Raw genomic sequence first — 23,122 nt, forward strand, 5'->3', positions numbered from 1 at the left:
GCAACGTAGATTTCCTGTGTGCAGAGACCGTGTCAGCACTGCCCACGTGCCCAGTTTAGAGGGAACATTGCACCACATTCAGCTTTACCGGTAAATGTGTTTACGTGAGCAGAGAGAGGATAAAAATTGATCTCAATTTACGATGATATTAACCAATTTAATCATTAATTAGTGAAATTTTTCGCGCTTCGCGCGGCAAAATCACGATATGGGGTTCGTGAGGGCGAAGCCCTCAAGAGGTTCAGTTTATCACGCTATCGGTGCGCAAGGCAATCGTTTTTAGAGGGGTTGACGAAGTGCTATTACGGCCCTCCCTTTTACTCATTGTCTCTATTACATTCCTTACAATATGAAGTTGGGGGGCGCTGGAGCACGATAATTTTTGAAAGGGGGCGCTGGAAGAAAAAAGGTTAAGAACCACTGATCTACATCATCTTGAAGCGAATCTGTGAAAATTCTCGCGTAATAGGACTAATATATGCGTAAATGCATCATAGAAGAGCGTGTAGAGGTAACACAAGACGAGCAGCTTCAGATCGACCGCATTGCATTCGCTATAGTCAGGGTTGCCATCGATATGGACCCAAAGATAAGGACAGTCGAAAAATTAGATTAGCATTAAAAAGCGTTTTTGTATGTATTTATACGAGCCGTGGCATATCACATGCCATACCTTTCGCAAGAAACAACCTGCTCCAGCAACTCCTTGTTATTAGAAAGTGTTTCATGGATCTCACCACAGCTCAGATCTAGGCTTACCTTTACTCATGTCCAAGTTTAGACAAAATCATTTTTGAGCGTGTGGAGCATGAACTCCAGTAACAATGATTGTAGTCTTGGTCCTGGCCGAAACAAACTTCTTTGCGATGTTGGAATCGGGGAATAATCCTTTGAACAATTGCGCTGTGCAATCGTTGTAGAGGAATGATTGCTGGTGTTTGACAGTGTTTGACAGACAACCTCCAGGTTAATGTCACAATTGCAGATATTGCAATGTGCGAAACACTCGCCCTTCAAGTTTTCTTTGATACCTTTGAATTCTCTCTCATTATCGTCACGAAAAATTTTTTTACGCCTGCTCATTTTATCTAATCAGATTTAGCCTTATTAGTAGCTAAAACTACGTGCAAATATAATTTAGATAAATTTATCAATGATTTATAGCCTTACTACTTTTTAACCCAAGTGTCGACTGTATTGCGCCCTTTTTCAGTACGCAATAAATGCTGCCTTCCCCACCGCTAATATTCTGCTGTAGACTAAGCAGCAGAAGCCTGGTGTTGCTGTTTTCTGTTGTAATGACGTCCACTGCGATAGCTTGGTACCGTCGAAACTGCTATACCACTCAATGCCTTAGCTATCTCACCACTTGGAAGTCAAATCTTGTGGTGCGTTCGTCACGGGAGTTCCCTTCATTTATTTTGTCATAAAATCTCGACGCAAAAGCATAATTTTAGAATATTATGCAACACAGATACCAGAGGAAAACGATCGAAGTTCTGTAGTTATTGAAAATAAGACAAAATAAGGACGCAAGTCGAAAAGAAGGGCATTTCTTAGAAATAAGGACAGTTGAGTTTTTTAAGACGTGGCCCTTAAAAATAAGGACAAATCTTAGAAATAAGGACTGGCGACGGCTATAGTGATAATGCATCGCCCTGTTAACAAGCATTCCGTCTGGCCTTTGCTTCCGAAATATTATCCTTGCCTCAGACTCGTCTCTGTGTCACTGTTCAGTGTTCACATTAGGGAATTGTTGCCATCCAAAGTGGATCTGATCGTTACATCATGGCTTGGGGCGTGTAAAATCCGGCGCCTGAGTGATTCAATTCTTAATCAAGTATTATCAGGCTTCGAGTTGGATCGAGTATTCGAGTATCGAACTTCTCGACGTCACAACCGTATGACTGATTTGAAAATACATTTCATGTGATCACACAGTGTTGGGATCAAGTCACTACCTTCGAGTCACGAGTCATCTCGAGTCATTGTACATTTTGACTCGAGTCAAGTCAATCGATTTTCGAAGGTGACTCGAGTCAAGTCAAGTCACTCGTTTTTTGGATGTGACTCGAGTCAAGTCGAGTCAAGTCAAGTCAAGTCACGAGTCAAGTCAAAATTCAAGTCAAATTAAATTTTCGAAGTATAAGTGATGATTCAAAGTCATTACATTTTGCTAGCTGTGTGAATGACAGATTGGTTGGTGATATCGCTTGAATCAAATAACGAGTATCAAGTTAAATATACGCGCAAAAAGGCGTTGTATCACTCACGAACTCTTAGAGCTGCTAAAATGGAGGATCTAATACGAACCGCCGAGAAGTTGAAACAAATTGATATGGTACAATACGAGATTATAAACGCATAAACTATATTCGTTCGATTCAAATCATACTAGGGGGTTGGCTAAGCTGGGCACTTCGCGATGTAAGCACTGAGCCATCTAACAAACAGAGATACGTAGTTATTAGATTATTCTACAGCTAGTACATAAACGTAAGCTGTGATCATTTCGTTTTCGGTCAATATATTTGTGACGTAACAATCGATGAACAGTGAAAAGTACAATCTGTGAATGACTGCTTGCTCTCACTAGTCACACCGGCGTATCGCGAACAATCCGAACATCAAAGAGATGCAGCGATTTAATTGACACCGTTTACTAGATGACTTGAAATTGACTCGTAAATTTTGCTCCGAGTCACGAGTCAATCCTCATTTCTGAAGCGCCGAGTCAAGTCAAGTCAAGTCATTTTTGCAAAGTGACTCGAGTCAAGTCAAGTCATGCGAAAAAGTTGACTCGAGTCTGACTCGAGTCAAGTCATGACTCGAGTCATCCCAACACTGGATCACAGATCATACAATGCCAGTTTTACATCACGTTAAAGATTATTTGATCTTCTTCCGACCATACCTATTTCATTGCACTTTGTAAATTCTGTGGGTTGATCACGACGTACCATTTATGTTATTTTAACTGGCGTCCGTAGCTTTGTACTACATTTACTCGAATCCCTGTGCCCAGCCATAATCAGGGCCCGACGGATATTATTTGAATGGAATCGAATAGCCTGATCGGGGATTCTCCGCCGGTGGGCCACAGGGCCATTTTGAGATGGTCCACATAGCTATTTGGAAGATTGTACATTTAGTGAAAGTTTAGGTATATTTGTTATATCTTTCGCTCATCAAGGTTTTTAGCGTACTGATGAGACGTTATAGTGAGACGCATGGAGTCGCAATGTAGCCTACAAGTCGAACATGGAAGGGGGAAATAACGTCTTTTGTCCTTCGGCCTCGCCTATGATGATGACAGCCAACGAAAATAATTTCGATTGTGCAATAACTGGAAGTCATGCTGAAGTAACCAAGTATTCCTGCACTTGCAGTGTAACACGTCGAATGCCGTTCAAAGGGTGTGCATCGAACTCGGACCGAAGTTATTATTACTTTTACTGTCGCATTTTGCAAAGGTACTTCTCACCTTTCTCAGGCTATGTGCACCACGACACGATTTTGGTAGTGTACATGAGTCTTCGCCTTTGGTAATCTTTCGCACAGTCAGACGTCAGTCTCTCTCGCACCTATGCCTCCCCGTCGTGGTGTTCGCTGCCGGCTTGTAGCACGGCTCACTCTCCGTTTGGGCTTTTTAATGCCCTGTAACCGCAGTGATGTCGGCGATGAGGAGCTCAGAGAAACCTCGAACACAAGTTGGTTCCAACCGCGATTCGAACCAGCACTACCATTCGTTCCGTGCTGGCTGGTACTTAACCAACTGCGCCACTCGCTTCCCACTCGGACTGAAGTGCATTTGATGTAGATTTACCCTTTACAGTACTTCGGCTGGTCGTATTATTGTAATATAAAAATAGTCATAATTGTAATTTAATATCAATTATTAGCTTGTGGAAGTATACGACACCACGACAACGAAACGTAATGAATTTGGGATTTAGAACACTGCATAAATCTTTGAAGTGTCGGTCTAAAATTGTCCGACCTTGAAATCATTGCAGGCTGTATTCTATTTGGAAATGAAATGATCTCGTGTCCAACGTGTTTATTTGTGTTTATTTGGAGGGACTCTAGTTGTAATTTGTTATCGGTGTTAAATCCGCCAATTAGTGAACACGGCAGAAGATTTCCACCACAGTTTGACAAAACACTTTCGAATATACACCAATCTACATCTTTCTGTACTGAAGCAGGTCTTGTGAATTTTGATGATGCCTTATCACAAAACACTTCAGTGTCTTATACCTGGTCAACGACAGTAAGGAGGATACGCGTGGCCGAGCGAATACACATAAATTAATCTATACTGCGAATTGAGATAACATTCGCAAATTTCAGATAAGCGAATGTAGGCCTATAGCTTTCATTCACCGAAGAATAGATAAAATCCTTTTCAGGTAGGCAACGTGTAGCCCCGTATAAATGAAGCTCCTTAGTTCAGTGTTTCATTAGAAAATGTACGGTCTGTCGATAGCATGGGCATTGGACAAGTTCAGTTGTCGTGACAATGATTGTTTTAACTTGAAACTAAGGACACCAGCTTACTGTGTCGAGTTTGTCGAATGCGGTTGCTGGCATAAGCGCCGTGGCAAGGCTGCAGAACTTTAACGTTTAGGTCAAGATGATGAGCATATATGCTACCATGTGTCGTCTATAAAATAATATGTGCAAGTCCAGTTAGGGATCGATCATTCCTACACTGCAACCATGTTCCTGGCAGAACGTTATTGTTTTGATATTGATAAGTTAATATTAAATGAACAGCAGTATCGTTGGCTATCCGTAAATACATTTGCGAATAGATAAATGGATTCGTCGTCAATATGGATACAAAAGCAATGGCGAAAAAACTGTTTCAGTCACAAAAGGATGCGAGAGTATCAAAAAACGCGTAGGCTGCGGTGTTCATTGCCGCCGCCACGTCCCAGGCAAGTCTGTACCACATGAAAGAGCGCTGTATGTCATTCACCACATGATTGGATATGGGGGTGGAGGCACCGTATATTCGGTGTTGCATTATTTCTGAGGGGCACTGGTTACTAGGGATTACAGAAATAAAGAAATGCCGGTTGGATTTTGACTAGGGTCCTCTTATTTCCTGGCCCTAACAACAGTAAATGAAATTTTCAGTACAAAGTATAGACTATTAGGCTGACCATAGATTAATGGAGCTACTTGAACTATAAGCTATAAGTACGGGAACATTACATAGCATTGTCTCATTAGCCGCGGAGCATTAAGTCTGCTTATACTGATATATTATAGCATGGCCATGATTAGAGTCAATTGATATATTAGATTCAACGGACCGCAGTATCCATGTGTCATCAGTATTTAAGAATATAATAAAATCAGGACTGTATTGACTCGAGTCCGATTCGAGTCGCGATTTTATAGCGATTCTACTTGAATTGAGTCATATTCTAAAACATCAAAAATGATTCGACTCGAATTGAGGCAATTTGTGTATTGATTCGACTTGTGCTCCGACGGCCAAGACTTGCATTTCCTTGTAATGTCGCAGAATAGTAAGCAACTATATACATTATTGGTATTTCGTCGACCAGTAGGATACTGGTGTTTGTAAAACTGGGCCAGACACTGTGTAAAGTGATGAAAATCACTATATTATGAACGCGGGGCATTTAATTTCACTAAAAAAGAGTCTTAAAAAAGTGAATTGAACAGGATTGAACTCGAAAATGAACAGTGAACATAATGAATTGAACTCGGACTCGAGTCTTAATACTGTGATGCAGACTCGAACCTTGGAACCCTGTATTGCACTCGGACTTGACTTGGTGGTGAATTGAAAATGACTCGACTTGACTCGAGTCAAAACTATCAGAGTAGAATTGACTTATGATAAGGGACCTTGTGACCTGATTACAACCCTGTATTATATACGTATAGGCGCGGTGTGGATAAGAGAGAGAGAGAGAGATTTATTTCGTCAACCGATGACACCATATACATAAATGGAACACGCACAAATATGCAGTATTTTACAAACAAAAAACAGTGGTTTATCGGTACTGATTGGTACCAGCGATATGATCATGATGATCTTCGTTTCAGCCGACACCAGACTAGATGGTTATTCAAATAAATAATGTCCATAAAATGATATACATGTATCACTCGAAGCAACCTGATTAACACATATCGTTGCCTAAGCGTTCATGCTAAGATTTCTTTTCAGCAGGAACCCGGGTAAGCGACCAATTCCAAGTCGTTTTGAAATACATTCGCGGCCAGAAGGTGAAGAGATGGGGTAAATTGAACGGCTGCTGTGTGCCCGCCGATTTTTTCTCCTGCACACTCTGACAATTTCTAAGAGCCCATAGGTAAAGAATACGGAAGACTTTTGGTCATCCAATGAAAGAATCACATACGTGTATTCTTATACAAAGATGGTCATCAGCGATATATAATATAGGATAGTATAGCCAGTTGTACGCACTATTTCCAATTATAACTACTGTAACAATATATTTATACTTTTCCCGAGTACTGAAGTTGATTTTCTCTAAGGCTACGTCCACTACTTACTTTAGAAGGTTACGTTTTTAGGCTATGTCTGTACATCATTTCATAAGTGAAATTTCCATGACAGGATGCATACCGTGTAATTCGGCAAATAACGCCTATTTCCATTGCGATTAGCAGAAGTGGTCTGTATAACGCAGTAGGCTATACTTCCACATTTTCGGAGTACCCAAGTATGTCTTACCTATATACCTTAGCATTTACTCAAATGGTTATGTATTCAACTCTACTAGGCCTACTTCAACCTCTGCTTAAGTTTTTATAGAAAATTTTAGTAGTATATGGATTGATTTGCATTGCTTTTGAGAATGGAATTACCTTAATAACCGGAAGAAATTTCCCCTATATCATGGTAAAAAGATATTTTTCCGAAAATTGCTTTATTTGTATTGACATCAGTAATTTTGCATAGTCGCAAAGATTCATCTTGAAGTTTGGAATATAGCTCCTTCCGAATTTGCAACTAAGTATTGGCAACACCTGTATACAATCTACTTTTCAAAAACTATATACTTGAGTGCTTTCAAGATCTTTCATTTTATACTTAACTTGAAGTAGGTTTAGCAGATGTTTTAGAAATAACTATTACTACTTGTAATTGTGTCGACATTTTGGGCATCACTTACACCTATACTTGAGTAGCAATGATGACTACTTTGATCCCGCCTGACCATTAGTCATTCTGCGTTAGTCGCTGCTATGCCTTTTGCAAGTTCGAAAACTGAAACTGACGATCTACTATCAAAAGGATGAGACGTCTCTTCCAAGCCTACTGATTCCAACTACTTACTTGGGTACCTCTAAGGTCTTTTGTGATCTTGGTTCTACTCAAATCCGCTTTGACATGCCTTGGAATCGCTACTTCTACTTGTATAGGTTAACGGCACTACGTTTACTTCTACTTGAGTAACAGAATGACCACAGTGATCGCCGTTCTTCTTATACTGCTGTTGTATATGTCACAGGAGTTATCCGGATGATTGACTGCTTTAAAGACAATGCAGCTTACGTACTCGTGATGGAGCGTCTACCGCACCTTACAGATTTAAATGATTTCTTGAACCAACACGGTTCCCTGTAAGAAGATAATTTTTCAATCAATCAGGTTTATTAATATTTTCATCGTTTCAAAACATCACAAGACTGCGATACAATGAAAGGATAGGAAGGTGTCGCGGTATTATCTACCAACTGGCTAACGCGCTTCTGCGTTGTCATGAGAATGAAATAGTTCATCGTGACATTAAACTCGAGAACGTCCTCATTAATCCACACACCCATGAACGATGTGACACTTATCGATTTTGGATGCGGCACCGAGTTGACTTTAAGTACTCGATAATATATATCATATCCCGATAATTTTAAATGCAACAACCGGTAAAGAATTGATCTTCAAAACCTAATAAAAGATTACTTTCGTACCATGTCGAGACCCAAGTGCTAGATAATTATATTTATTAGTGATTTATTATTCACAGGTGATCCCTGAACTGCAGCTATCAGGAACTCGGGGTTTACTATCCCCCTGAATGGTACAGAGCAGGTTGCTACTTCGGAGATCGCCTCGACATCTGGGGTCTTGGCATCGTGCTCTACATGATGGTCGAAGGACGACGGTCCTTCAACAACGAGGAGGAGATTATAAACTGTAAAGTTCATCACAGTCTGGGCAGAAAGCTTTCAAAATCGTACCGAAGCCTAATTAAAGGTTCGTTGGATAAGGACCAAGAAAAGCGTCCCACCTTCAAGGATATTCTGGCACATCCCTGGCCACGTCACTATATGCAGGAGCCTAGAGTCACAAGGGATTTTCCAGTTCATTATTTAAGCGCTTCAGACGATGAGCTAAAGCAACTTTTTTTAAATACTTTTTCCACTTGTCATGTCTTCATTTTCGCCTTCACCCTGAGGTAGTTTTACATCGCTATTTCTACCTGTTGTAACGTTCATCTTCATACAATTTGAGGCGATTCCTTCATATTTTAGGAGCTCTTGGACCAAAGTGACCGAAAGCCCTCATATTCTCAATTGAAGGCTTCGCTGCCAGTGAGAAACATGAGCTATATAGTTTTCTGAGAGAGAGAGAGAGAGAGAGAGAGAGAGCCAACCGGACATCCTCTACCTTTGTCTACCAGTAGAGTCCTACTACACTATTTGTAAAATGAACGGAAAGGTGCGCCTAAATAGTCTAACAAGAAGTGGACGATAAGCAATATCCGTATTACCGATTTACCCTATAGTTATATAACAAAGATGAAGGCAGTGGTAATTCTGAAACCTAATCCATCACGATCGATATGAGATTTGAAAATCGGAGGCCAAGCAATCCGGCCATGCAATATTATTATTGTAAAATCTGCTGACGTTCGAAGCAATCATTGCTCGAGAACAGCATGGACATTATATTCAGGGTTGTAATGACTTGACTCGAGTCACAATTTTTCGTTAGCTTTGCTTGACTGTAGTCATTATCATAAACCTGGAGATTTACTTGACTCGAGTCATAATGCGTTTTGGCTCGACTTGTACTCGAGTTGCGCGCATGAGACACTTGAGACATTCTTTGTCAGTGGTCAGACGCGACCCCAATTTATAGAAAAGTAAAATCAGGCGACCCCATTTTGTTTTCCGGCACAGAGAAAAGCATTTCAAGGAATGGTAAAACTAAATAATAAGAGTTTCGTATTGTATGCACAATAATAGAGAAATATGACTGCACAAAAATATTTCAAATTGCGATGGTCATTTTTATAAGTTTCAATTAATTAGGCTATGAACTTGATGCATCTCTGTATGCTATCCACCAGTGTCCGAAGTAACAGCCTGACTTTTCAAAAGCTTCACGATATCTCATGCTGATACAACGATAATTCATTTTCTAAATATACGCAGTTACTCATACTACCAAAGCATAGGGCTCAAACCTTTTGCTGATTTGCTGAAGGTTTTCACTGTCCAGGTATGTCATTTTGCGAACCGAAGCTGCAATAGGAATAGTGAAGTTGCGATTGCCAACATGCATTGCAGAGCAAAACTCTCCTGTTACTTATGTAGCTGTTGTGTATTTTCCATATCCACATTCAATATTGGATGCGTATATTAGGCTACCCTCGTACGCAGCCTGTGTGTGACGAGTGTGTTACTGAACAAGTAGGCCTAATCAACTGCATCAGTTTTGAGATTTGTATGTGTTGTCGAATTTGACGCAACTATTCGGTGTTTGATTACAGCAACACGATTGTTTACTTGTGACACGACGCAGGAACCTGTGCTCAAAAACACAGTTGAATATGTTTCGAATTAGAACAACAAAAAGTAGGCCTATCCGTCTTCATTTCCGTAATAAATTGAATAGGCCACACTGAGGTATGGCGACCCCGGAAAAAGTTAAGACGGCCCAGCACTTGGGATCGCGACCCACAGGTTGCCGACTACTGTTCTATAAGATATGACTCGATTCAAGATTACTGATTTATCTGTATTTTATCCGCTTGATTAAACTAAACAAACATGTTAGGAGTTGAAAAAAAATGATATTATGAATGCGAGGCAATCGATATTACCCATAAGTTTCAGATTAGTGAGTTGAACCTGACTTGCCCTCGATAATGAATCGTAAATATTATGACTTGGATTCGGACTCTCAATAGCCTACTATGACTCGAACTCGATCCCTAATTGTGCCTTCACTTGGCGGTGAGTTGAAAATGACTCGAGTTAAAACTACATGAAAGTTAAGATTGTTCTTACAGCGTCTTTAAAGCCCGTGAAAAGAGAGATCGGTAACACAGCGTTTTTAAAGCCCGTAAAAAAGAGTTGGGAAGGACGAATTTAACAAGAGAATGTAAAACAGCATGGGTCTTAACAGCTAAGGCCGAGCTGGATGCTAGATTAAAGAGGCAGTACATGGCCCCCATCTGTTAATTACATCGCACTTAATATCCAAAACCTCCTGCACACATCGGTCTTTAAACCAAGTTTGTGTCACCACAGGTTCAGCGCAGGGCCGTTACACTTTAGATCAGGGGTGAGCAAACTACGGCCCGCGGGCCACATGCGGCCCGCAACACTGTTCTGTGCGGCCCGCGAGAGTCTAAAGAAATTTATTGAAAATATTGATAAAATGCATAGGGGAGATGTGGTACCGATGGATCACTGGGACCGAAAATACTTGAAAAATTCCCTATGATAATTCCATGATTACAGTCCGTGAATTTGTTTACAATTACATGCTGGCAGAATCTTTCCTCACATGCAAAAAAATTCGACCTGCGTGAGTTATGGGGTCTGTGACGAATGATTTACGTTTTATGGGGTGTAAAGTAAATTTGGATCGACATTTGCATTTTTCTATATCACCTTTCAGACTAACAAACCCCTCATAATTTTTGATGTGAAGTATAGGGCTTGTATGTATCAGGGTATATAATGGCACATATTTTTTGAATCAATTCCATCCTTGAGTTGACTATTTTCAAGTCAATTACAATATTTATGGGGTGGGGGACCTATAGTACCATAGCCAAATCAAGCAAAATAGATGGACTAACTAATCACTTATCAACATGAACTCACCTACATATATACAGGCTGTAAATCATAGTTACGTGTGGTGTTTTATCGCTATTACGAGGTATTTGAAAGTCAAAATGTCGATTTGCGGTCAATATGTGTGTGGCAATAATTTTGTAAGTTTGGGCGTAAATCAAAACATGATTTTATGCCAACATTTGAGTTGATAAAATCTATTTTATTCTTGAAGGTCGCGACGAAACATTGTTCATTGACTTGCTGTAGCTTAGCTTATAGTACACAACAAAACAAGTTAACAAATTTGAGTTTTTGAGCGTATGTCTCATAGGTCCCATGGTCGTGTGCCTTTGGACCCACCGGGTGGGGACCGATGACACGTTCGAGCAACAAATTTTAAACGTTTATAAATCTTTTTTGAAAAGGCGGATATTCATGCAAATGTCCGCGATAGGTAGAGCTTGTATCGAAGCGCTGAGACAGCAAAAAATCTGCTATTCTCGGCTGGAGATTTGAGGGCCAGAGATCATTTTGCAATTTTTGATCCATCGGTACCACATCTCCCCTACTAAAAATCGAATTAATGCTGGGACTTGATTAAACTTTTTCATGATAATTCTAAGGCAGTGGGTTTCAACCTGGGTGACGCGTGCCCTTTGGTGTCATGAAAGCATCTGAAGGGGATCGCGAAGCTGAGCTCAACTGAAATTTTTTGCTTTCATTTCATAATTATTGCTCTGAATTTAGTATGAATTTCATATTTAAATATCTCTCATCAATAGTCGTAACCTCCCATGCCGCCAAACTATCCGTTAGGTTTGCTATAGCATCCTGGTTGCGTTTTGTGATATGACGATAAGGGGGCGCGAAATCTACGCATATAGTAGAAGCGTGTTTAAAGCTAACATGATTATGATGCTGTCAGCATTGTGTGTCCTGGAACTGAGCCCAAAGCGGAATTAGTAAATCTATGAACAGATCACTGCTCACAGATTTAAATTTCAATCCTGTTCTAAGAATCGGGACAACAGACTTTCATCTCTATAGTTTTGACAAATTGGTTATTGAGGTCGACCAGCCTATGAAATCTCGCCATTGTTTCTGGCGCGTGTACGATATCATCATAGCAATGTTTGGTTTGTTTCAAATAAGCATATATTATCTCCATGTCCTCACTATATAATCAAATACTAGAAATATTGCGTTTTTGTTTATGACCTCAATTTTATAGAGTGCGGCCCGCGAATGGATTCAGATGTTGAATGCGGCCCGCGAGCTCAAAAGTTTGCCCCCCCCCACCCTGCTTTAGATTACCGACCTACGATCCGAGCGAGATCGCGTAAAGGTGATGCGGCCGGCTTCTTCATCGGTAGGTCGTGGGTTAGATCCCCGGCCGGGTCAGACCAGAGACTCTAAAACTAGTGTCCGCGGCTAACCTGCTCTGGGCCCTCAGCATCCACGGATAGCACGTCAAAGCATGTCGATGGTGCAGGCGAAAATGAATGTCATCTACTTCGGTCTACGTAGCTAAGTAATCTGTTGTTACAGTTACACCATTCCACTCGCACGCCAAGTGAATTTCATTTTATTACACCGTCGAAAAGTGATACAATGCAATTTTCGTTAATCTCTCATAGACACGACCGTTCCGCCTCGGTCAACGGTTAAAGATTTGCACAATGAAATTGGCACAACCACTCGGAACTGTCCGAACACGCGAGGGCGTCGAAGCCGCACAAGGTAACGTCAAAACTACGAAATGTCACAGCTCGCTACAGCGAAACCTAACCGAGGAATCCGTGTAGTGCAATAAAAAAGAAATAGGCAACGGGACCACAATCCATCAGACACAGCAAGGTTCTGGCTGTACAAGGAACGCGATGGCACGGGCGCCGCAAACAAATTTCAACGAAAGATACAATTACCAAGGATTAAATATAGAACAGATTCTGAAATATAGACAAAACTGTGATTACGCGGGCTCAGTTGCGAGCTGTTAATTCAGAAAATAGTATGTTTCTAAGAAAAGGTGAGGCCGGCCTCGCTGTAGACTTTGAAGACTTTTTCTATCGCGTTGACGTAGGCGGCAGTGCGCAGGTCCAGGCCGAGGTCGTATCTTTGTGCGGTGGTCATGATTTGCTGAGAATGGTCGCACGCAAATGAAATTTACACCACAGGCAGAGCTGCTATCGTACCAATTTCTAGAAAAACTCGTGGATATGAATCGGGTCAAAAGCTGTAGCGGACTTGAACTGAATTGTGCCCGTGTTAGACAGGCACTACTGCTCAGATGGTCACTGGTCAGAAACGAAGTCCTTCTAGTTGTTATGAAGCACTCAAGTAGGCAAAACTAACCCTAAAATACTTCTACTTCTGCTCGAGTCCCAAAGAATGTCTACTTTGACCCCCTTCACCACTACTTCATCATCGTGATTTTTCCAGATACTTTCTGCTAGTCGAACTGTCAAATAGAAGGTAGTGGCGAAGGTGGACACTAGACAGTAGGGCTGTTCAAAAAAAACTTTTTCTTCCGATTTCACTGGCTACTAGATGAAATTGTTAGGTTGGAGAAAACAACACTGCACACCAACTTTGGCCAAATTCCAACCAGTAGAAGTGATTTTATTGCAGTAGAAAGCCGTGAATTTATCATTAAAAAAATAATTCAAATTTTTCAGTCAACCCCATAAAATTGTTAGGCTATCAGTAGAGATGATGCACACCAAGTTTGGCTCAATTCCGACCACTAGAAGCGAAGTTATTGCATGAGAAAAATCTTCAATTCCTGGTTTTATAATAAATAATAATTTAAGTTAGTCACCGTAAATACTATTTTATTCTAATCCAAATTTTTCTACCGCAATAACTTCGCTTCTAGTGGTTGGAATTAAGCCAAATTTGGTGTGCATCATCTCTATTCACAGCCTAAATATTTTATGGGTTGACCGAAAAATTTTGAAAATTAATTTTCTTATTTTTAATGATAAATTCATAACTTTCTACTGCAAGAACATCGCTTCTACTGATTGGAATTGAGCCAAAGTTGGTGCGCAGCGTCGTTTTCACCAACCTAACAATTTTATCAAGTAGCCAGTGAAATCTGAAGAATAAGTTTTTTTTGAACAGTCCTCCTAGACAGCCACATAAAATCACTATTTCTCAATCATTTGACACAAACAGGACGGTAAAAGTAAATGATTTCGAAATTGTGCGCATTCATGGCACCATATCCATCGCGCTGCAGCCAGCAAGACAGGTTGACAGATAAGTCAAAGACCGGGAGCAGAAGGGGTTTCTAAGTGTAAAAACGGAGCAAATATCTAATTATTTTTCTTAAAATCCACAACGCCTTACCCTAGCCGATCTCTCCATGGTGTATTGCAGTCCGGAGTGGACGATGTCCTTTTCGGAAGCACCCTGCGGATTAAAGACACCGTATTAAGCCGCAGATCAACAGACCGCCACCATCGGTTCCAATAAATTCAAAAACCGAACAATTTCGAACTTACAGATATCTTCTTTGCAAATCCTTCCGAGGGGGTGATGGGAATTTTTCCGCCGTACTTGCCGAATTTCCTCTCTAAACTTGTCTGGACGCTGTCTGCAAAGAGGAACAACCACCGTCAACTACAGGCACAACAAATTCGACGCCGAGTAAATCTGAATCTGTCTCCAAACGTACAAAGTATACATCCGCAAATAGCAATACAGTGGCACACGGTAGGAGATGTCCCGAATGACCGCAACGGATTCAACAGGACAACGACACAGCGTAGACACCAGTCAGAGTTGAGTAGTGTACAGATATCAGTGTCTTCAACCACTTATTTTTTTGACATGTCAAAGTTTGTCAAAATTGTAGCGTTAATTTTTTAAAATTGTTCATAAAGTCAAAATTTTTTTGACGTCTGCATTTCGTTTGCATCGTAGATGTTTGCACTGTCGGTGAACGTATCATTTGATATTTTGCAGCTTGTAGCCTACTTTATAGGCCTACCGTTGTAAACAGCTACTTGTCTGTTTCTAGTTGATCATAAACAGTCAAATAAAACAAATAGGTAGACATGGTATTATGGTCAACGTACCGCAATATCCTAACTGCCGAAAGACTTCTTGGTCATTGCATCATTCTTATATTGAGAAGCGCATGATGAAAAATTGTGATGTAGACAAGATTGTCAGAATGAAGGGACACTGTGCGTCACCAGCAGTGTACGCACAACTTGCGTGTTGTCAGCCGACAACTGCTGCTGTTAAACGTCCTTGACAAGTTTCTTAGTAAGGACATGCGTTTTCTACCCAAGAATGTAGGAAAGTATCTCTCGTTGTACTACAAAATTATTTAATTATTTCCACCGTAATACGTATTGCAACCACTGGAATTCTTCATAGAGTCAGATGTCAATGATATATTATTTTTTTCATGTAAGACTCTGCCTGTTTTCAAGCCAAAAACGTTTTTTAGGGCCAAACTATTTCGTTAGGACAGCCAGTTCCAACCGGAAACGTAGGTAAGTGGTACAATTTTAACATTATGTGGGAAAACACCTAATTTGCATACGTTAGGTCAAAATTTGGTCAAAATTCAGTTTGTTAAAGGTGAAAAATAAAAGCTAAAATTTTGATATTTTAGGTCAAAAAACATCCTACTTATGACCAACAAGCAATGGTGTGGTGTGAAATTTGAAGACCATCAATCAAGCACTGGTTTCAGACTGAAACAAGTCTGTCAACTTGGCAAGACGGGGGAGCCTGGAATGCGCTACTTACCGAGGAGATCGTAGTTTGCGTCCCTTTCATATTTGAAAGACAGACGTCCATAGCTGACATGGTTCAGATTCTTCAACCATTCGAAATAAGATACAGTGACACCGCCGGCATTGAGGTACAAATCCTGTGAAGGTTGGTAAGTTAATACAAACAGTTTGTGCGATATGAAAGTTCATAATCAATCTTGGATCTATTTTCATCCATCGCAACACAACCCTACACCAATACGTCTACCTATTCAAAGTTTCCATGGCGCTAGAAACAGACACTTCCAGAAAATTTCTCTTCAAAGGAGTGATCAATTGTTTACTACCGAAAGTACTTAGCCAAGTCCTATTTCCTTTCTTTCCAAGAAGCAGGATAGTGAAATTATACGATGATGTGGCAGAATGACTATTTATTGTACTACATATAAGAATGCTAGAACACTTACAATGATATGTAATTTGGTCTGGTATTATCATCAAGTACGTATCAGTTATATTCCCCCCCCACCCAATCATAAATTCAACTCCAGTAAATTTGGTAGATATTTAGAAAATCCGGCCTCTGTAGAAATATAGGTAGCCTGAGAACTCCAGTTATTGTTCATCAACCTGTTCCATGACGTCATCTATCCTACAATTGCTCAAAGTGAGAGAGTATGCAGTAGGCAGTACGCTTACAATTGGATTGACTTATAGGACCAGGAATTCGCTTCTTGGTGAAATTCAGAAAAGTCTCTCTTGGCTGAAGTTATATTTGAGTTTTATTGTTAATTAATGGAATGGAAGTTCATAATGGGGTATATTTTCCAGTTGAAATGTCGCATTGCGATATTCGCAGCTAAAACATCAGCTTCATCAACAAAAATGTGTTGGTTAGGTATAGGTGATATCGGTATCAGTCCAAAATTCTGGTATTGGTTAGACTAAATTCAGAACACCTCCTGGCAGCAGTAGCCTGCATAGGCTGTGTAAAGCGGATTAGTAATTTCCTCTCCATTGCTGATACTGCTATTCAATATGAACTTAACAATAATATCAGGATAGCAACATAAAAGCGCCTACTCGGCATCACGAGAAATCGCCGTTGTCTAGCAACAACCAACTGTGCCACAGTAGCGTAAAATCAGCAAAATATGACGCCAAGGATTATGGACAATGAAAATAGTTAAAATAGAATGCACACCAATGCATGGCAACATTATGTTCCCAGTATATTGTATATAGTTTCAATACTTCATTTCCACCTCGGTTAGTCATATCTCATGTAGAAGACGTGTCGCATTTAAATGCTACTAACATTGGCCTACATGTAATGACATATCTGCCAGGTAGAAATCGAGCCTCTCAATGGCCACAAAGCGTTGTGAAATAGTCTTGGTCCAGAAATGGGAATTATCGTGGATGATGCGTATCAGTTATCACCTGATATTCAGACATGAAAGCCTAAACTTGCCGGGCCTTGAATTATTAATGTGAACTGTTCAAAGACACTCACGGGGACAATAAGCTTGTTCATTTTGAGCAGGATTTTATCGGCTTCCGGAGTGACAGGTCCGTTTGCTCCTTCTCCGATGATCTGAAGTGAAGACGGCAAATTCAACGTCACGACTCGACGCATAACCGCAACTTCCATTACACTCACCCTGGCTTTTATGTTGTGCGCGTTGTTAGCGGTGATAACTTTCTCTTTAGCGCAAGGCAGAAGGATGTCGCATTCCTCTTCGATGAGGTTACCGCCCTCGTAAGGGCTGGCGCCTGGGAATCCTACGATGGTGCCGTTTTGCTAAAATCAGAAAGATAATTACAGGTCGTACCGTAATACAGATAGTCACAATCGGAAGACGAATAAGATTATGAAAAACTTGCATGAGACTTGTTTGCCAAACCAAACTCAACAGATAGGCTATATCGGTTATTGCTTGAAAAGTCTTGCAGCGACTTTTTTACATTCGCTCAAGTCTACCCTGATTTTTAAGATGACCTTGAAAGCACCAGCTTCAATCCCAACAACAACGTATTTGTGCGAATCTCAACTCTCGTTACAACTTGACACCCATCACGGCAAAAGGTTGCAACTGATAGAAAGTGATTCACGACAGCAGGATTTCACTGTCCAAAACGCAAAAAACACAGTCGCATTGAAGTTGGGTACACGTGATATTTTGTTTTAGCCATTTCAAAAATTGCAAGAGCAGACCGTTGAGCAATACTGTTTTCGAGTTTAAGAACCTCTGTGCTATGGGGTGTTATATAGAGTGTTTCTAGTAACGGCGGGACACCATTAATAGCACCAACTGACCACAATAAAGAGCATGTGTGCACACAAACTTTATAAGGCTTTTTCAATATCCATACAAACCAGTCTAAGAGTAAATAATATAAAATCGACTACAGATGCACATCGCCAGATGGCTGGCAATATGGATTTGTGAAAGGTGCCAGTCCAATGAATGGAATAATATATTGATATTGAAATAAACCCAAATATTTTTGGCTGACACTCGTCATAAAATGTTCTGCAAGCATTCTCATCTACATTACGAGTTACGACAGAAGTGTTTTTCTTTATATTGACGCCAACTCACCCATGACAATACTGTCACACTCATACGCACATCGCCAACATTCAACTATTTACGAGTTTCAGACAAGGTCAATCGAATGCTTTGAATGTTTCACAAAGCGACTTCGAAAGCACTGGTGAAAATCAATCTGCTGACCATATTATCCAGCACATTCTAACTTTAGGAATTGAAAAGTATATTGAAACATCTTACAACTTTGTATTCTTCTAGCTCTCTGGGATCAATGCCTTGCTCGTTGTAGATACTCCCATCATACTCTTGGATACCAATACAGCGAGCCCCATGCCTGAACGGAAATCCCGACACCAATTAGTAAGTTGATGTAATAGCTACACGCGAATCATAATTCCCAAGGGATAATAGTATACAAATTGAAAATACATAAGACTTAGACATCAGCTCCATTTGATTAGAGACAGCAAACGCAACACCGATCAAAACATAACAAGTAAAAGCACATACTGTGTATTACCTATGCAGATACCGCATACTGTGTAGACCGACATTGCCGCAACCTTGAAGGATAAAAGTCTTGTCCTGGAAGCCAGGCGTGGTACCGATGGCACTCATGAAAGTTGCTGCAGAGAGAAAACAAATCAATAATAATTTGTACAGCTACTATATGCAAATCAGTTACCTTCATTAATGAAGTTCTCAATACCGTGGAAAAGTCCCTGTATACAATATAGAACAAATATTTACGTTGTCAACACAGGAACTTAGGCATACATAAAATAGGATTAATGTCGCGCGGTTATGCAAAATATTTATTCAAGCCTTGGTCTTCGTGCAAGTTCAAAGTCAGGCCGAACAGGTGATGTCAAGTACTTACCCTTCCAGTGGCTGAAACACGCCCGTGAATGCCGCCTTGCGTAATGGGTTTACCGGTGACGCAAGCGTGCGCGTTCAGATCTCCGTAGCCGTGAGTCATGGCGTATGTATCCGCCATCCAGGACATTTCGCGCGGTCCCGTGTTCATATCCGGAGCAGGCACGTCGATACCCGGTCCTATAAAAGGGTAAATGGCGTGTTCCCGCATTTCATGTTGAAACCAATCAAAAATCTTCAAACCTAAAAACCCTTTTTTTGCCAATTCCATTGTGAATCGTCTGGTGATTTTTTCGAGTTCCCGTTCGGTATATTTTCGCGGATCGATTTTCACTCCGGCTTTGGCACCGCCAAATGGAACGTCTAAAGCAGATCTGATGTCAAGGAAGGATCATCCGACGTGAAAGACACCGGCAAACATCACAATTGGGACATTCCATGTTAAATCAATAGGATTAGTTTGTGCGAGGTTCTCTTGATTTTTCTGAAATCTCGGTCAGAATGCAGTGGGTTGATTCCAATTATAAAGCACTTCTATTTCATCAGAATTTGAAAAGGCATCAAGAAGTTAGTTTTGAAATTCGGGCTATTTCACGTCCATTCAAGCATGAGGATTTGTCATTTCATGTGGGTTATCTCGTCATGTCATGTGCAGTATCTGGTTAATGTTTATTATAAGTTAGGCAATATGGAGCAAGAATGATCGTTCATCAATTCAAGACCAAGGGTTTGGAACTTTTTCAGTTTAAATTCATTTGATATGAAATGACCCGGTCACAAAATTCCGTACCACTGATGCGTTTCAAACAGCCGCTACTAGATAAGACCAGTGCCGCCATGCCAGGGAGTTGTAGTCCCGCCTATCAATTAATCGAAGCCAAGAGTCCAAGTCGGGATATTCGACTTGAAGAATGAAGATGTCACGAAAAAGATAGTCCCAGTACAGTTTTACCCGCTTCCATTTGCATTCTAATTCCCAAGTACAGCTTGTATTGGGGATAGGAATGAGGGTCTAGGTCTTTAGTACGACTCGGAGATGCAATTTCGCTTATTTAGGACTCTGGAGCAAGAGCCAGAGGTGCCTCTTCCAAGCTGACGAAGTGAAGAGGCGAAGTTGCGATTTGGAATCATACAGGAGTTACGACTTGACTTCCTGGATATGACAGCATTTATACATCACATCAAAACACAGCCAAGTTTAAAACCCAACATTCATAGCAACCAGTAAATAAATCCCATTTATAAGACACATCACACATCTGCAAAGTACAGGAAAATATCTTCAACAGCGCCTTACACTATGTTGTCGCGGTAATAGAAACTTTAGAAAGTATCAAAATTTGTAAGTCTTTATTTACCGACGACGGCACACTTCCACGTCATGAGAGAGGCGAGGGCTTTCACTTCATCTTCCGATACGTCCGGAGCATATCTCATGCCTGTGATACGTTAACGATGCAGGTCAAGGTGGGAAACAAACAATCTGTGACGAATGTATCTACCTCCTTTCGTGGGCACTCTGTGTTGGCTGTGTTGCGCTCGGTATCCGGTAATGATTTCATATTCTCCGTTGTCTTTCCGCAGGGGGAAGGTAACCTGTGAAAGGAAAAAAATTTCAAAGGATGCTAGTCTCCAAAAAAATTATCAGAATTCTTAATATCAAATAATGCATTGCTAGACATGATTAGATTGAAATGTAAAAATATTGTTTCGTTTTCTATCCTACATTTGATTGAACTTCAAGACACACAAGGCTGCCAGCAAACAACCTGGTTGCGATCTTCAATAGATCCGCTGCTTCAAATGGTATGCTGCCTTTTTTTCAATATCTTGTGTAACATATAACTTGCCTCATTCACCTTGTTTTATAAAGATTACCAGTACCCTTGGGAGACACCATTTACTGTCGCTCTATTTAGCAACTCATAATTCAATTCATGTGATTGGGTGGTTTGGTTTCAAAATGAGACTTAGGATTGTTGTCATTTAATACAGATACAGAATACAGATATTGCTATGCCTGCGACACCATAAAATAAATACTTTACTGTCCATTATTTAACAACTACCAAGTGTTCATCTTCAACTTTCCAGTTTGTTAAATTGTTAACTCATAACACGCGAGTTTTACCTAATCCCACATGTGGTGAATGTATTTACACGGCACACACAAAACTGCTTTAATCCGAGTACATCGCTGAAATTGACAACTTGCTAGACTAGCCGAGCAGCTACTGGTATAGTTGCAAATCGAAAATCACACAGCCAGATCCATCAGCTAGAGATGTGCGTTGTCACATTTCATAAACAAAGAATTTTAAAGCAAACTGTTGGGACGCAATATCGGCAATAAAAAATATACCACCACTATAATACGATAAAAGACCACATTTATCTTACAGAAGAGCAAATGTATTGACGGAAGTTTAAATTAGTAATAGGAGAGGTAGGTACCGTATTACATTTTTCATTCAACTTTATCAACAATTTAAGCCCCCCTCTGCACTAAATCATTGCGAGGCAAATGGAGCGAAAAGGTCATTAACATAATAAGTGTTCAAGGTAGCGTTAGTAGGCGGGTGCAGTATGCCACAATCTACATTCATTATTAAGACAGCATTTTATTTTTGACAAAACCTTGGCACGCATATCGTAATTATGAAATTCGAATGAACAACGGGATGGATGCAGGGAGTGATTTAAGGGTGATACCATAGAGCTGATCCGTTAGGCACTCAATTTTGCAGTAGCCTTATTCAACACAACACAACAGAACAGGCCTAACGGAAGGCACAAGCACAGACATGACCACAAACCTGCAAGACATGATTACACGGTCTCATCATTTGAAAGATGCCTTGGACGCGACGGTGGCTTTGATCGACTGAAGTGCCCTTGGATGCAGGACCTTTCTCATCGATTCTGCGGAAACGTATTTTGTTAGTCGCGGCTACCATCATATATTTGTGTTCATCCAATGTGACGTCAGGCACTTACTGGTTGTACAAGTTATCGACTAATTTGTCTTCCACCAATCTTGCACCATGCTCAAAGTAGTCGCCGACCATATCAAAGAAATTGGGGTCATCTTTTTCTTCGGCCTGTGTGGAGTAGGCAGATCTGAACATAGGAATAGAAGAATGTCTCGTAATAAAAGTATGTTAACGTCGTTAAGGCCTGCTATTACTGGAGTAATTTTAAAATACCAACAAAGTAGCAGGGCTACCTCTATACAGATGACCTAAACACAGTATTTACTTCTAGGCTACTCATTGCTTAACGAAGAGCAGTAGGCGAAAACAGTATTCCTACATGTGCATCAAGAAACCGCAATAGCAGCTGTAGGCTACTGTATAATAATAATAACCTGTATATTTTCCCACTGTACAAGGGTTGATTAAAACATACTCCAGTAACCAGTCACCAGTTTGAATTATTATGGCACAAAGATTAAGCATCTTGGCAGAAATTCCCATAGTGTCCAAGTTCATATCTACACCACAATGTATGATTATATTTTAACAATATGGTTTTGTAGTCACAAATAGTTCGCTGTGGTGTTGTTAGGTAGGGCCTACTGGACGACCTTGGTAAATCAATTGCACAAGTGCACATCAACTCAATCTCAATAAAGTTTCTTTCAGCTTCATAGGAAGTATATGATGTGTATATAATAGTGAAGCTGAACCCCGTACTGGCACGTAGTAGCAAGAGCATCGTATAATTTAGTGGCTATATGGCCTGATTCAGCAACTCACCTTCTCACGACATGAACGCCGGATCCACGTCTTGCAATGGTTCCCAACGTACGCAACATTTTATTGAACGTACTATCACTATCACCAGGCCTAAACT

The 23,122-nt window shown here is 40.5% G+C and overlaps 1 protein-coding gene across 1 annotated transcript; it reads right to left on the reverse strand.

The window, feature by feature from the left end:
* Window positions 1–12,666: 12,666 nt before the first annotated feature.
* LOC145459211 (glutamate dehydrogenase, mitochondrial-like) lies at window positions 12,667–23,122 on the reverse strand. Its single transcript, XM_080337844.1, has 16 exons — window positions 23,026–23,122; window positions 22,265–22,387; window positions 22,084–22,189; window positions 20,770–20,863; window positions 20,626–20,706; window positions 19,511–19,630; window positions 19,272–19,447; window positions 19,077–19,113; window positions 18,912–19,017; window positions 18,632–18,725; window positions 17,497–17,637; window positions 17,350–17,430; window positions 15,868–15,991; window positions 14,607–14,698; window positions 14,452–14,514; window positions 12,667–13,236 (listed from the first exon to the last, which is right to left on the reverse strand). Exons 1-16 carry the CDS (start codon window positions 23,082–23,084, stop codon window positions 13,117–13,119), a joined length of 1,617 nt encoding a protein of 538 aa, XP_080193970.1. The 5' UTR covers window positions 23,085–23,122; the 3' UTR covers window positions 12,667–13,116.

Source organism: Botryllus schlosseri, chromosome 16 (genome assembly GCF_051294905.1).
Source record: "Botryllus schlosseri isolate E-star chromosome 16, Bs_hap1, whole genome shotgun sequence".
Classification (NCBI taxonomy): Eukaryota; Metazoa; Chordata; class Ascidiacea; order Stolidobranchia; family Styelidae; genus Botryllus; species Botryllus schlosseri.